This window comes from Cynocephalus volans, chromosome 11 (genome assembly GCF_027409185.1).
Source record: "Cynocephalus volans isolate mCynVol1 chromosome 11, mCynVol1.pri, whole genome shotgun sequence".
Taxonomy (NCBI): domain Eukaryota; kingdom Metazoa; phylum Chordata; class Mammalia; order Dermoptera; family Cynocephalidae; genus Cynocephalus; species Cynocephalus volans.
In genome coordinates this window covers 66,071,544-66,088,348 of record NC_084470.1, presented here as the reverse complement: position 1 = coordinate 66,088,348, position 16,805 = coordinate 66,071,544, and the positions used below count along the sequence as shown (strand labels likewise).

General features: G+C 35.3%; 2 protein-coding genes across 10 annotated transcripts in view; one reads left to right on the top strand and one right to left on the bottom strand.

The window, feature by feature from the left end:
• TASOR (transcription activation suppressor) overlaps positions 1–16,678 on the top strand; it is a 48,588-nt gene extending 31,910 nt beyond the window's left edge. For 2 of the 9 annotated variants that reach the window (XM_063115375.1, XM_063115384.1), the window contains 10 exons: positions 1,383–1,783; positions 2,884–3,028; positions 4,272–4,331; positions 7,870–8,798; positions 11,612–11,734; positions 12,488–12,647; positions 13,135–13,243; positions 14,693–14,871; positions 15,079–15,243; positions 16,121–16,678. In XM_063115375.1, the coding sequence (XP_062971445.1) occupies positions 1,383–1,783; positions 2,884–3,028; positions 4,272–4,331; positions 7,870–8,798; positions 11,612–11,734; positions 12,488–12,647; positions 13,135–13,243; positions 14,693–14,871; positions 15,079–15,243; positions 16,121–16,653 (2,804 nt within the window). In that variant the 3' untranslated portion in view covers positions 16,654–16,678. Of the gene's footprint in view, positions 1–1,382; positions 1,784–2,883; positions 3,029–4,271; positions 4,332–7,869; positions 8,799–11,611; positions 11,735–12,487; positions 12,648–13,134; positions 13,244–14,692; positions 14,872–15,078; positions 15,244–15,843 lie in introns of all 9 variants that reach the window. The other 7 variants (XM_063115376.1, XM_063115377.1, XM_063115383.1 and 4 more) reach the window with 7 other exon arrangements.
• CCDC66 (coiled-coil domain containing 66) overlaps positions 8,003–16,805 on the bottom strand; it is a 61,425-nt gene continuing 52,622 nt past the window's right edge. The window contains exon 19 of the transcript XR_010024945.1: positions 8,003–8,076. The gene's annotated coding sequence lies outside the window, so the exon portion shown is untranslated. The remainder of the gene's footprint in view (positions 8,077–16,805) is intronic.

Here is a 16,805-nt window from a genome sequence, read left to right as displayed (position 1 = left end):
AATTACAACAGACCAAAGAAGAATTGGGGGCAGGGGAAGAAGGGTAGGTGAGTTAAACTAGAACTAATGACAGTCAGACTTGTATTTCTAGGTGTTTCTTACTTTTTTCTTTTTAGTCATTTTGCACACTTTGTTTCTGAAAGTAGAGATTTCAAGATTGTATTCTAACTTTTAAAACAACCCTGATCTTGATTTGATGGTGAACCCACTCGTAAGCGGTAACTTCCTAAACATTGCCCCCACTTTTAACTTTTAATATCAACTTTTTTGAGGTGTAATTTATATGCATTGTACCCATTTTTAAGCATACTGTTTGAGTTTTGACAGGTGTGTGAGCGTCACTGTAATATATATAGATCATCTTTATGACCCCCAAAAGTTGCCTTGTGCTCTTTTGTAGTTAACCTCAACACGCTACTGATCTGCTTTTTGTTTCTGTAGATTAGTTTTGCCTGCTCTATAATTTCATATAATTAGATTTATACAGTATATACTCCATTGTTTTTAACTTTTGTTTTTGCTGTGGTACATTATACCCTTCCTAAATTGGAAATCCTAACATCTACTCAGGCTTTACCCCACCCCTAGCTCCCACCGTAGCATTAAAGCACATGACTTTATGAATGTCTGCTCCCTTTGCCTTTGCAATATTGGACAAGCCAATATTGGTTGTGCAGATTACCCAGGTTTATATCTGGTTGGAGCCATGTCTTAACATAGTTTCTCTCATAGTGCTTTTTGTTCTTGGTACAAGTTTGGCAGAAATATCTTCAGGATGATTTTGTATCTCTAATATCCTGGCTTCGTTACGAATTTGAGTAATCTAGACATTTAAGATGAGGCTTATTTTAAGAATGTTATCCAGTGCCTTGAGGACAAAATATAATAGGTATGGAGAAGATAGAAATCAAAATAAGTCATGGATTTTTTGTTTTGTTTTTGTAAGTCATGGGGTTTTTTTAGTAGATTTAAATGTAATTGCATATCCTCCTACCAGCTGGCAAAATAGCAAGTGCAGATGTTTTGTTGTTAAACACCTGGTTGACTTTGGAATTTTGGTGGTAGAGTTTAAGGTAACTATAGTATGTTATTAATATAATCCATATTTACAACTTGATGCATGAGCTTAAGTTATAATGAATGCTTAAGTTATGATGATAGTTAACTTTAATAGGATTTTTGACCTATGTGCAAAATTTTAGAACCAGTTATATTTGTGAAGTAAGGAATGGGTATGATTGTAAAATCTGAGCCAGTTATTTGATTGCGTTCTTGCACATAAATGTCTTAGGATAATTAATTTTTTAATGTATATTTGATTTTTGAAATTTTTATACTAGCTTTCAAACTTTAAGAGATGACTTCTCTCTTTTTCTTCTCAGAGTCTCCACAGCCTATTGGCTCACTTGGGCATGATGGTGACTTGAGACAGCAGCAGCAGGATACCTGTAACTCCGGTGTTGCTGACATTCATAGGCTGTTTAATTGGCTGTCAGAAACACTAGCAAATGCACGCCATTCTGATGCATCCCTGACAGACACAGTCAACAAAGCTTTGGGATTGAGTACTGATGATGCCTATGAAGAGCTGAGGCAAAAGTATGAGTTGAACTCTACTCCAAATAAGAAAGAATATGAGCAGTCTACTTGTGTAAAAATTGAAAATGCACATTTTAAGGGCACTCAGAGCCCATTGCTGGAAGTCGATACAGCATCTTTAAAGTATCCTGTTGCTATTTCTACCAGTGAAGGAGGCACTGACCATAAGCTGCATTTGAAAGAAGTAAGCATATGTCTTGGTTAATCTATGTTTGCTTTTGTGAATGTGTGTGTGAAAGAGATGGTGTGGGTATGCTTCAGGGAGTGGTTTTTTCCTTTCATAAAGAAATGAGTAAAGGTGTCTGTCCAGGATGGTGCTTCTAAGTTATTCCATTACCAATAGATAAATGTTAAAGTAGTTGTTTTCCTTCCCCCTTATAGGCTTAGTGTGTAGTGTAAGGTTTACGTGTTGTGATAAAGCTAAGGCTGGACAATCTATTTGTCTGAAATGGCTTATTGGGAGTTCATTTCTTACTGTTCCATAATAAAATTGATTCCTCAAAGCATTGGCTTTCTGCGAGCAGTATGAGAACCCAAAGGGTGAGGCGTATGAGGTGATTGAACTCAGTGCACTAGTGTTATAAACATGGTTAGGTACTTGGTATTTCTCACACAAACAGGAATGGAAGATGACAGGTCTCTAGGATTATTTCTTAAGTGACTCTCAGCCTTGCTTATTAGGGCATCCAGTTTACTTATGATATGTGCTTAGAGTACTGATTACTAGCTGTGAACTAGCCTAGTCTCCCTTAAGAAGTGTCTGCATCACTGGGGAATAATACCAGGATGGCACCATATTCCTAAGAGCTTATTTCTGATTTATTCTTTGTCTCATTTTCTTTTCCCTGCCTTTGAATAAAAGTCATATGCATGTCCTCAGCCTTTCTCCGTGTAGTTTTGGGATATTTGTTTTAGGAGGAAGATAATGGCAGGGGCTAATATGGTGAGGTGTGTTAGACGGGCACTGAGGAACTAACCTGTACTAATATTTCCTGATGTATTTGAATACTCTAAATTAGGTTGGGGGGGCATGGTTTGAATCCAACCCACTGCCTATTCTCACACTTTACCATAAAAGTTTACCAATTCCTGCTCTAAATCAACATTAAGTTATGTGTTGAGGGAAAAGTTGTGTTTTAATTTTGAAACTAAAGTTTTATAACTTCGTTATGTTGATTTTATTCATTTGTAATGTTTAGATTGAACCTTGAGAGTTTGCTGTGAAAAAAATAACATTAAAATTAATTGAAAAGAAAACTATTGAATGTGTACTTTAATTTTTAGGATCCAGATTTAATTAGTATGAATAATTTTGAAGATTGCAGTTTGTGTCCCACTGTTCCCATTGAACATGGATTCCATAGACAACAGTCTAAGTCAAATAATGTTGAAGAGACTGAAATACATTGGAAACTGATTCCAATTACAGGTAAGAAAAAGTATACTAGGACTTAGGTTTGCTTTGTTTTACTTTGGGAAAATGTCATCTTTTCTAGTCTCCACTCTCAGGTCACTGGGTGCTTCATCTCTGGCATCTTCAGTGTCTTATTTTGAGCAACATATTGTCCATCATTGAGTGTTGCTGTTCTTGGTAAGTACCAGCAAGTACCTACAAAAAGGCCTATTAAAAACAGGAGTTTAAGACATACTTATTGTCCCTGTGGAGTTTAGCATGAAGACTTCCAAATAAAATTGTTGGCAGAAACAGATTCTGATAACATGAGGTAGCTACATAGATGAAATGATGTTCTTTGGGCATCCAATTAAGTGCTGTTTTTCTCAACTTAGAGTAAACTTCACTATAACAAGCTGTCATTTAATAAACAGTTACATTGAGGCTCATCCATTTGAAAGAGATTTGATTTCTTAATATTGGATTATCTTAAAGAAATTGGATCATCTTAGAGAATGGCCTGAAATGATCAAATGCAAATATCCTAAGAAAGCTTACTGAACCATGGGATGAGAATAGTATAGCAATCATTTTGCAGTATTCTAATTTCTCTGTGCAGACACATACATATATACATTTATAAATACACACTCTTAATATTCCAAGTTCTTACTCATCTTTGTTAGCTAAACATTCTTTGGAGATATTTCCAGAGCATTATCTTTTCCATTCCTATACCTTTATTTAACCCTTAAAAAGAAAAATACAGCATTTTGCCAAAAAGTAGACTGGCTTGTAACCTAGAACCTAGTGAGACCTCCAAGGACTCTGAGAAGGATTTCTAACACTTGAAGAGTTTCCATGGGCTTCAGCACCATCTTCTCACTTTAGTACAGTATTGGAGAGAGTGAGAGGCCTGCAAGTGATGATAGAGAGGGAACTGATAATCTTTTATGAGCTAGAAACATCAGCTTGAGTGGGAGAAACAGAATAGGGAAGTGGTTGATACAAGATACCATTTCTCACTTAGATAACATTCATACTTGGTGTTGAGAGCCATGTGAAGGCACAATATCTTATTTAGGTTTTGATATTCCATCATTACCAAAATGGGAAGGGAAGCAATTTCCTATTTCTGAATGACCCTTCCTTCAGGAATATTTTAGGCAAAGGAAGGAGTACTTTAATTTGTTAGCATTTGGGGTTGTCTGAAAGCTGCGTAAGAGGTATCACTGATATCTGAAGAGAATCTACAAATCTAATGGATGCTTTCCCTCAGGAGGGAATGCAAGAAGCCCAGAAGACCAGCTGGGGAAACATGGTGAGAAACAAACACCAGGTGAGAAGGCTGTCTTTGCTTTTCTTCCCAATGTGCCCTTCTTCAGAATTGCTACTTGCATTTCTGGTCCTCCATCAATAGGGCATTGATTTAAATTCTGTTAATTACAGAAAATTTGGACAATTCCGTATTTATATTTAAATTATTAACTGAGTTGTATCAGATGTTCTCACTATAAGGAATGTTCAAAGAAGTCGTTGAGTATACATAGAGTTTAAGTTTTCTTCACCCACAGTAGATTCTGTCTGATATGATGATTTGGAAGGACAAGAATATTTTCCTAATCCATTTTTGCAGGCTAGTCTATGAAAAGCAGTCTTCAAGTTTCTTTTAAATTAAAAAAAAATAGGAGGTTGTAAAATCATTTATCTTTTAGGTACACTATTCCTAATCTTGCATTTTTTAACCCAGTTCTTCTTCTACTTGTGAAGCTAATTTCTGCATAGTTTAAATAAGAGATTAATAAGCTTTTGGAGTCTAGAAACACAGATATTACTGATTAGCTAGTTGCAGTGGGTGCCTAGGAGACTGTCTCCTTTAATTGAGCTCAATCAATTCACCTTCCCTGCAGATGGTCATAGATAGGCATTGTTTTCTTAGAATTTGGTGGTCTTTTTTATTGCCCATCTTCATTTTGTTGTATCTTACTCTTTCAGAAATCTAAAGTGTTGGGGTTTTATTGTTTTTGTTTTTAATTAGGAAGGAGCCAAATGATTTTCTTAGTAGATCTTTATAGTGATTCCTTTGAGAATTAAAAAAAAAAAACTTTGTTAGTAGCTCTCTTCAAGAAAATCTTTGTCTCCTCTTAGCAAAAGATGATTTAAAACAAAAAACAAGAACAGATAAATAATATCCAGGAAAGTGCACAAATCTTTAGTGTACAGCTCAGTGGAATTTTACATATGTATACACTTAAGTGATCACTACCTAAATCAAGATGTAGAACATTTCCAGCACCCCAGAAGATTTTCTTCTGCATCTTCTCAGTCAGTACTGTCTCTGTTTCCAACAAGAGCCACTAATCTGACTTCTTTTATCATAGATTAGTTTTGCCTGTTCTTGAACTTAAGATAAGTGGAATTTACATATGTCCTCTTTTGTGTTTGGGTCTTTCACTCAACATTATGTCAGGGATTCATTCATGTTTTGCCTCTATCAGTAATTCTTTCTCATTAGGAATAGCAAGTATCTTATTTATACTTCAAAATACTCCATCAGCATCTGCATTCCTCTTATTTGGGGTGCCGTCTTCATATTTTGTAACCAAAAGTGTAGATATCTCAATGATGCTGCCTGTAGAGAACTCATCACTCCTCTCTCACTTAAGTCAAAATACTGCAATGTTTTAATTACAATCAGTAAAAAACATATTAGTATGGATATTGACATGTTTGTTCTTTTAAGTCATTTATTAATGTTGTTCTTAATGAAATTATACAGGGAAATTTGTGCAAGATAAAATTAGGTGATGATTATTTACATTTTAAAAAGTGATGTATTTGGTTTAGCGTTTTTTAATATGGAGAATTCTCCATATGGATTTAAGTTAACATTTCAGCTTTTAAAAATCCCCTTTGTTCTGTGTAGCCTTTCAGGAATAAGCATGTTGGTCTGATGTTTATTTATTGGTCTGATGTTTATGCTATATATTTTAGGAGCAAGTATTTTATTTTAAATAATAAATAATTCAGAAGTTTTTAAATTACAGGTAGTCCTCCTCAACCCATTTATTTGATGAGATACAATTCGAAACTTTTTATTTGACTAAATCAGATGTATGACATGGTACAGTATAATTCAGGAAATACAAAAATACTTCAGAAAGTAAGTCTACTACCCTTAGCTCCAGACACTTAGTTTCCCCCCAATACATCAACCGCTGTTACCAATTTCTAATGTACCTTTCTAGACATTTTACATGTTTACTAAACCCCACTTTAATGTTGCAGATATAAGAAGTATATACAGGACATTCAGTGTTTCTGAATTAATCTTATGGAACTTAAATTTTCTGGTTTGTCAGTTTCATATAGTTTTTATCTTTGCCCACAGGATATTTTGCTCCCCTTCTCATTTCTACCTACGGATCTGCTGTGCTCTTTTTACTATGCTGACAAGTGGCTTTTGCAGTAGTTAATGAGTCTAGTGGTTCATGGTAACCACTGGGATTGGTAGAAAATGTCACAGGCTGACCGCTGCTGAGGCTGTTGTTAAACCTTTAGAAAAGTGTGAGTGTGGAGAAAATCAAAACTGAATTCTGTGTAGAAAAGGCATGCTGCTACACCAGGTACAAACTTGAATAGGGAATTCACCATATCTTTAAAATAGTATAGGTTTGAAAATTTTACTTGTACCTGGACTTTCTCACTTAGACGCACCATGTCCTGAAATGTTGGATAAAGCGTAAGGGAAATGAGTAATTTTTTAAAAGATAAAATTGTGTATTGTCTTCTAGGCAAAGATCATGAATTTTTTCTGTTCCTAAAATAGAATATTACTGTAAATTAAATACACTTTCTCCTTGTTTCTTAAAATGAATTTAATGTATCTGTTTTGAAATGTAGTTTAAAAAACATAGCATTTGAATTTAGGATTTGTTATGAAAAAAATGGCCTTGTGGATCAAGCTAGTTGTCAAGAGTCAAAGGTTGTACTCCCATTAGCTTCAGCTAACTGAATGACCTTTTATCTCAAGTGGGGTAGTCAAGCTATCCTGATTTTCTTTGAAATTGTTTCCAGACAAAATAAAAATACTTATGAAAGCACTGTCAAAGATGTTACTGTTAATGCAGCTGTGAAATATGTTCTTTTCCTGTCTAATTGAGCCTTTATTTCCTGATAAAATGAAGTCCCTAACATTGCAGAAAATCCATTTAGCAACCCCATACAAGAGTACTTCAGAAGTTCACGGAAAGATTTGTATTATCTTTCACTTTTATTTTTCCGTGAGCTTTTTGAATATCCTGGTATGTGAGAACAAGTTTGAAAGCAGATAAAATTAATTATCCTAGATCCTACATACATGTGTTATTAATTTGGTGATTATTCCCACAGCGTCTTTGTTTGGTATTCTTTCAGTTGCCTTACACTCAGTTCTCATGTCAAGGGTATATTACCATAGTAAACATTACTTGACAAAGAGTATAAGGGTTAAGCAAGCTAATGCATCTGACCATCTTGATTAAAACAGGTCTATTAAAGTCAGACCTACAAAATGGTAGGGAAGCAGAAGTAAACAAATGACTTAATTTGTATTGATGCCAAATTGGCGCTTGTTTGAGCACTTCAAAAGAAACCAAGGAAAATAACATTCAAAGTTATTACTGTAGTTCCTGAAATCCAAAGACTAGCCCGTAAGTAGGGCACCTAGCTGTTTCCTATAAGGATCACACCAGTATTCGAAGTTTTTATTTTACCTTCCAGTGTGTACTTAGTTCTAAGTGTGTAAGTGACCTGACTTTTTTTCTGACTTAAGAGTTTATGTTTTCAGATGTTATCTTTTTGGATTGCTCTTAACATAATGAACTCTTCCTGTATAGGTATGAAATCACCAGAAGAACAACTGGTGTGTCTGCCACCAAAGGAGGCCTTTCCTAACGACCCCAGGGTAATAAGTAGACAGAGAAGTTCTGATTACCAGTTTCCATCCTCTCCATTTACAGACACACTAAAGGGCACTGAGGATGTCGTGTTGACAGGTCAGGTGATGACAGTGGAGGAGCAGTGTGTGCCAGCAGCAGAGCAGCCTGCAATGAGTGAAACCACAGAGAGGACAGTTTTAGGAGAGTACAGTCTCTTTTCTAGGAAGATAGAAGAGATTTTGAAGCAAAAGAATGTTTCATATGTCAGTAGAATTTCCACACCTATCTTTTCAACACAAGAGAAGATGAAACGGCTTTCTGAGTTCATATATTCTAAGACTTCCAAAGCTGGTGTGCAGGAGTTTGTCGATGGCTTGCATGAGAAACTAAATACTATTATTATTAAAGCATCAGCCAAGGGTGAGAATTTGCCTTCAGTCAGTGTTAATGATTCTCGTGGTAAGATAGCATTGAATCCTCTGGAGAGGCACGTCCTGCCAGTTTCCTCAAGTGACTTCAACAATAAACACCTCCTTGAGCCACTTTGTAGTGATGCTTTGAAAGACACCAACTCTAATGTGCAGCATTCCCCTTCAACTTTGAGTTTAACCGACGTAGAAATGAACCAGCCACACCACACTGCAGAGTTAATTGTGACTCCCAATCATACTGTACCTGGTGATATAGCTCGGGAACCAGAAAAAGAAACAACAAAATCGCCCAGTGATGTAAACATTTCTGCACAACCAGCTCTTTCAAATTTTATAAGCCAGTTAGAACCTGAAGTATTTAATAGTTTGGTAAAAATCATGAAAGATGTCCAGAAAAATACTGTGAAATTTTATATTCATGAAGAAGAAGAGAGTGTGCTCTGTAAAGAAATAAAGGTAACTAAACAAGAAGGTAATGGTAGTGCTATATAATCTTGTCTTGTTGATCTGACCTGTATAAAATGGAATTTTTTATTTTTAAATGTTGTTGAACATATCTCTTCATAATTTAGTAACTCAGAGTGGAATATAAGACTGATAAGTTCAACCAGATTCAGAACCTGTGATCTAAATATCTTAGAATTTATTTTTTTTTATTTTTTATTTTTTTTGTCGTTTTTTCGTGACCGGCACTCAACCGGCACTCAGCCAGTGAGTGCACCGGTCAGTCCTATATAGGATCCGAACCCGCGGCGGGAGCGTCGCCACGCTGCCAGCGCAGCACTCTACCAAGTGCGCTACGGGCTCGGCCCAATATCTTAGAATTTAGAATCTTGTTTTATAGTGTCATTTCAAAGAACATTTATATACATACTACAAATACCTTTATTTTATTTATTTATATTTTGGCAGCTGGCTAGTAGGGGGATGAAAATACCTTTAAACTGTTGATTCAAAGGTTTTAAATGTTTCTTTCTTGGGTTTTTAATGAAGGGGAGGGGAAAATACAGAGAGGTAAAGTAAGTTGCCATATGGGGTTTTATCAATCAAATAGAAAAACAGCTCTCCAGGGATGGCCTACTGATATCCTCTTGGCATTTCTTGATATCCTGGCCATTTCATGGTTCTGTACAGTACTTATTGATCAAAAAACTTGATAATCCTGAAAGACTCCCTAATCATTAAAGATTTCTCACTGTAAAGGTATATTTTTTCTACTGAAGCTGTAGAGCAGACTAATGTTTCAGGTATTTGGTTTAAAAAAAAAAAAACAGAACAGGAAAAACAGCACACACAAGCCTATGTGTATGTATGTGTATAGGTATAGATCCAGATACATGTATTTTAACAGATATGTAAATGGCAACACATTGAAATCAGTGGTTTAATATTACTAATTAGTATTTACTAAACTATAGAATTTTAATTTGTTAAGGGAATGTCTAGGGTTTTGAAATAAATGCTTGCTCCCATTTATGGAATTACCATGACCGGAGTTTCTGCCTGTTTTGTTAGAGGAAGCAGAAATATAAATAAGTGACACAGCCCCGAGTAGCCCAGAAATTCAGCACTACTGATGTCCTAAGCCTTTTGTCAGTTTGGGGGTCTTACTGATTTCATCATGTTTTATATGGTGTACCCAGGGGGGACATGAAGAGCATGGAAATTAGAATCAGAGTAGTCAGTTGTGCTTTCCTTACTGATTCTTATGGTATCTTGGGAAGATGAAACCAAACTTACTAGGAATTCCTTGGTTGCATTTTTGCCCTATATGATTGAATATAGAGCTTCTCAACTTTTTCCCACCACTAGCAGCATGTTCCCAAGCACAGTACTCTTTGGGGCATAGCTGCATGTTGGTGTGGGGCTAGATGAATCAGTAGGTTGAGCCCAGTTCTCAGTGTGTGCAGCGTAACTCCATGTCCCTCCACCCTCTTTTTAAAATGAATTGTAACACACCTATGTTGCATTTAGAGTGAGGGGATGGAAAGTGCACTCACTTCCTTATGAGTGGTGCTTTTAATTCTGGCAATAAAACAAATCATATTTCTTTTATTATTTATATAGAATAAAAGACTGCTTTTTGTTTTGCAAATCTGATAGGAAAATACATTGGAACTTTAATTCTTTTAATCAATATTCTTTGGAAAATTTCTAGCAAAAATGTTACAGTAGAGTAGAAGTCTAACTGGAGTCAAACTGATTTGTTGTTATATGAATTAAACTGTCTTATCTAAAATGAACTTGCATGTAAAGCTTCTTAATGTAAAAAGACAGACCAAAAATAGTCAGTGGGCCTGTCAGACAGTAATTTACCTTTTCATCAACTCTGTAGACTGGTCTGAGATCTGTCCAGAAGCTTCAGAGCTTAGAGCAAAAGTGAAGATTCTGCTTTAGTTTAGGGCTACACAAAAAGGTCCTCTTTGGGTGTGTTATTCAGGCTGCTCTTGGAAGAACAGCAGACTGGTTGTCAGGCAAGCTGGGTTTTGATTATGGCTATGTGACTAGCTATGCTGACCTAGAGAAAATTAATCTCCTATACTTGTGAAATGAGGAACATGACCTCTAGGATTGAGTAGTTTGCTTCAGGGGTTAGGATTCCATTAGCAAGTAAAGAGCAAAGGGGAACTCTGCATGGCCAGTTACCTATGTGTTGTGAAAGGTACTATATTACTAGCATGGAGGTTGTGGTATTAGATGGGAGAGTCTACTTTGCTTGAAGATATAGACTTGACAGAAATGGCTAATTAGTATGTGAATGCCATTGTATAGTGAATCTCTATATGAATGCTTTTTGAGCTGTTGTGATTTAAATGAGCTACAGTGGTTGTAAAAGTGTTTTGCAGTTATCCAGTAATATTGCTGCAAATGAACAAGGGCATGCTTAAGACAGGAAAGGAAAGGAAAATGGGAGCAAGGAAGTGGTTTATGATTGGGCTCTGGGTTCCCCATAACAACTACTGAAGCTGGATTAAGAACCTGGGCTAATCCATTGTTTTTATGGTTCTTTCTTTTACCCCATACTGTTGTTTACTTGTGATTGCATAGCATTGTAACATTTTGACTGTGTGATGGATGAACCTCTGACCTTTAGATTCCTCTTCTGTAAGAGTAGATTTGATGATCTTTGAGGTCTCTTAGAGTATAACTTCATTGTTAATAGCATTCTAGTAGTAGTAAAGCTTATCAGTTTATCTTGCATTTCTGGTGTAAATTCATGTTTGCAAAAAAAGCTTTTAAATATTGATTTAGTTGTTTTTCTTTAACAGGAATATCTTATCAAATTAGGCAATACAGAATGTCATCCAGAACAGTTTTTGGAAAGAAGATCAAAATTAGATAAACTATTGATTATTATTCAAAATGAAGACATTGCAGGTTTCATTCACAAGGTAGACCATTAATTAAGTTAAATTCACTACTTATTTTGGTTTTAAAAAACTCCTTTATTTTTACATTTACTGTCTGAGACTAAAGCTTTAGTTTTTAAAATAAGCTTTAAAGGAGATAAAACAAGCACCCTTCCATGAATCAGCTTGTAAGATTCATGTTTATACCTCTGCAGAATTTTAACTTGCTACACATCACAGATTTTCCCTGTCACTCAAGTAGTCAAGGCTAATGAAAGTACTGAATTCCAGCAGACCACTGGGTCTGCTGCCTCTCTTCATATTCTTATCTTCATTTGTATGTCCCAGGCAAAACCTGTTTGTGCCCCCTCTTCTTTCTCAAACCATCCCTTCTTCTCTTGGATTTGGAAGTACCCCAACAAGTTTTATGAGCCTACCTCAAGTATTACTGCTTTTTGAAGCCTTTCCTGACTGTTCCAGCACCTAGGCTCTTGTCCTCATCTGAATTCTGTATACTCACAGGTTCCAGACAGGTTAACATTTGTCCATTTTGTGTGTTCAGGTGTACTGTAAACTGCTTTTCCTTGGTGTTCACGATAGGTCCCAGTACATAAATGTTAGTTTATATACTGGGAAATAATGTTGGGAATATTATTTTTGTGTGTGGCTTTCCAGAGGTAGTGCACTAATATAGATGAGCCATAGTGCATTTTGTCAGACTTTTCTTGTAGGTTACTTCACAGTTTCATTCCCTTATCTATCCTTATTTCTATTTTTATTTTGGCATTTAAATAGGTACCTGGCTTGGTGACTTTGAAAAAACTCTCCTGCGTTAGTTTTGCTGGTGTTGATAGCCTGGATGATGTTAAAAATCATACATACAATGAATTGTTTGTATCTGGAGGTTTTATCGTGTCTGATGAATCAATTCTAAATCCAGACTTGGTCACAATTGGTAAGATTTACACTTTCTTTTGAGGATGTAACTTGTTTTTTCTAGGTTTTTAGTGAAAAACTATAACAACACTAGTGACTCACATACTTTTTAATGTATTATACATTTATTCTGCCATTTGAAGATAACTAATACATTTCAATCTTTTCCTGAATTTTATTACCTCAAATTTATTTCCATTCTTTATTCTTTACAAATAATTTTCTCTAAGTGTGGTATAAAGCAAGGCTTGCTGCACCTGCTACACTTGGATCACTTCTGGTATTGTTATTGTCATCAACATGATCTTCATTTTTAGTGTAAATGTTATGCTCTTAGAGCTTTAAGGATATATAGATTTCTGTCTCTCTTAGAGGGGGATAAAAGAATGAAAATGGTACATAGGAAAATAAGTGTTTCTACATAACATGACAAGCATTTCTTACGTAATTCACTTGTGGAGTGACTTATTTATTGAATTAAAATCGAACTTCATTATCTCTAACAGAGAACCTTAAAAATTTTTTGACATTCCTTGAGGAACTTAGTACTCCAGAAGGAAAATGGCAATGGAAAGTCCACTGTAAGTTTCAGAAAAAACTAAAGGAACAGGGCAGGTAAGATTTGGAAAATAACTTTATGATGCTTGTTGATTTTAACATTGTTCTCACAAAATTTCTTTTCCCAGATTATGGATGCTGCTTAGTTTTCACAGATGTCCATAGTCAACTATAAGGGATTCTAGATATTGAATTAATTTATCCTTTTTAGGAGGAAGTGGTATTCATGTTTAGATAGATATTTGGTGAAGTTCTAGTTATATGTATAGGTGCAATTGGTTTAATCTTTGCCACTTGTGGGTTTAGAATAATAATCAAAATGGAACGACCATTCTTTTCTTATTTTTTACTGAACTGTATGTGCCAACTGGATCAGACCCTCTCCCAGTTCATACTTAGGTAGCTAATAAAGTCACACGTACTTGGACAAAGAATAATCTTGATCTGGTAGAGGGATTTGTGATTAGGACATTTATATATATATATATATATATATATATATATAGATAGATAGATAGATAGATAGATAGATGTAGATACATATACGTATGTATTTATATTAAAAAATTATAAATATACGCGCATATACGTGTGTATATGTATGGAGTGTTTATACATATATATACACACATACCCACACTTATGATTTTTAATATGGCTGGAAGTCACTTCTCAAAAGTGTGATCCTTGGAGTGCTAGTCACTTGAAATGTTCCGCAAATGATTATGGTAATCAGATGAGTTTGGGATACTGTATTCTACTAGTAGAGAGTCCGTAAAGTGTATACATTAAAGGATCTGAGAAACTCTAAGAATTCTGTTGTACATTGTGTCAGTGTTTCCTAAACTTAGACCACAGAACTCATTTCTTGTAATACCTATTGATATTCCATGCTACACTCTTCAGGAACTTCAGGCTTGAATAATTTAAGTGTTTAGCTTTTTGTAGCAATTCATTTTTAAAATTTGTTCCTCTTCAAAGCCTGTGAAGTAGGCAGAGGGCAAATTTTATATTTATATAACAATACTGAGACCCAAGGTGTAACTTGCCCAAAGTTATTAGTACCCTCATCTTTCTGACAGCAACCAATAATGTCTTCCACTTGTTGCCTTGTGTCTTGCAGTATAGAAAGCGCTTAGAGCCATGTATTGTGTTATTTTTAGGAGGATGTATATTTTTTGCCCTTTCATATCCTTCGTTAAAGTTTGAAATTAGTAAAACTAAAGATAACTGTAATTTATTAACTAGAATGGTTGAGATTTTAGCCTATACCGAATAGCTGGCCCTTAAGCCTTGTGCCAAAAAAAACCCTAGACTTAGATGTGGGTTGCACAATTCCTGCTTTCCCTCTCTCTGAAGAAGCACCCTTGCATCAGGCAATAACCAAAGCAGAGCAGTTGTCATTAGTTGCTTCAATTGAGAAATTATGGTTTTAATCTAAGGCAAAATTTTCTATTCTAAATTTTAGAAGTGTGCATCTAGATAATGATCTGCTTAATTTCACAGATTGAATGCTAAAGCTCTAAGCCTGCTGACACTTTTGAATGTCTATCAGAAGAAACACCTGGTTGAAATTTTGTCATACCACAATTGTGATTCACAAACTCGAAACGCTCCAGAATTGGATTGCCTTATCAGACTTCAGGCTCAGAACATACAGCAACGACATATAGTCTTTTTAACAGGTAAAGAGAGCACTCTTAAGCTTTCTACTGTGAAAATAGGAAATGTGGATAAAAGGATTTTGTGGGGCTGTGTGAGGGGTGTTGATTGTTCAGTTAATGATTCTGAAAACGTGGAGGAAAAGATTTTGTGAGGGCTGGGGGCAGGCATCATCATTTGTCCATGTATTTTCAACTGTCTTATACATGAAACTTTGTTTTTTAATTTAGAGAAAAGCATAAAGGTGCTTTCCAGTTATACAGATAATGGAATAGTGGTTGCAACTGCTGAAGACTTTATGCAAAACTTTAAAAATCTCGTGGGCTATCACAACTCAGTCACAGAAGAAAACCTTCCACTGCCTGGTGCTAATGAGAATCTTGAGTCGCAGTCAGGTAACTTTTCAGTAGTTTTCCCTTTTTTTAAGGCAGACAGAAAAAGAGGAATGGTTTTGCTTTATTATCACATAATGAAATGCCTATTTTGAAACCACTCAAAACAGCCTTAGGGGAAGTATTTCAAGGCATTGGTTTATCATTCTAATACTTAGCATGCACAGGATCTGCTCATTTAGTATACTGTAGTCATTACAGGTTATTAGAGTTACTTATAGACTATGCATACTATAGTCTTGTAATACCTAATTTCTCTTTTAGGATATGTAAGCTTTATTGGCTGCTGTTAACAGAAAAAAGTAGGAAACAAGATAGATATGGGGATTTAGTATTGGGCTACTACATCTCCCAAGATGTATAAAGCAATTTAATTCCAAGATAGTAGGGATATCATAGCCTTAGTCTTCTGTGAGATGGCCTCTGCTTTGGTTCCAGGTTTTATGTAAAATGAAAGATGTGTACTTACTTTTGTTTTGATGAAAAGCAGCAATTATCGAACATTCAATAGAACTAACCAGTTTAGTAATCCAGTGAAGCTAGATGTCAGAAATTTTATTTCATATTTGTCTTGTCAAATACTGAATTACCGTATAACTTTAGATGCTGTTTTGACATTAACCCCTTTGGAGCTGGGAGTTGGGATTTCCCAACATTAAACGTGAACACATTTCGCAGAAGCTTTTAGCATCGGAGTATCTGGACATTCACATCTAGTGTGAGTGTTGTGACTAAGTGAACTTGTGGCAGAAGACCAAGCTTTAAGGGATTGTGGATTTGCAGACCCTGACGCATTATATTGTGTGAGTAGTGTATAATTTTAAAACTTAAACAAATTGTGTATTTCAATAGAGGAGGACTTTTTGTTTTTTAAATGTAGCTCTTTTAGAAAACGATGAAAAGGATGAAGAGGATATGTCTCTGGATTCAGGGGATGAAATCTCACAAATAGAAGTATGCAGCAATTTTCCTTCAGAAATATTGGCGAAAGAGACCAAAGGATCACATGGAACAGATCAAAAAAAGAATTTTCAAATTGAGTTGCAGTCATCTCTTGACATGCAAAAAAGTTTATTAGAAGATAAGACTTATCAAATTGATTCTGAAGAGAGAGCTTCTATTGATATGGTATGCTCCGAAGGAGAGAACAGCAATTCAGCAGAACAAGATTCATATAGTAACTTTCAGGTTTATCACAGTCCATTAAATATGTCCCATCAGTTTAGTCATCTTAATGTTCTCACTCATCAGACGTTTTTGGGGACACCATATGCCCTTTCATCAAGTCAGTCTCAAGAAAATGAAAATTACCTTTTATCTGCTTATACTCAAAGCTTGGATAGAGATAAATCTCCATCTCCATTAAGTTGGGGAAAAAATGATTCTTCCAGGCCGTTTTCAAAAGAGAAATAATTATAGTAACTGTTTTTTTTATAGATTGCTTGTGAACTTTGTTTCTTAAAAGTGAATTAACAATTTATATTTCATTCTCTAAACAAAAGGTTTCTTGTCCTTTCTCAATGTTTTTTTTTTTTTTCTTATTTAAATCATGATGGCCTGTAACA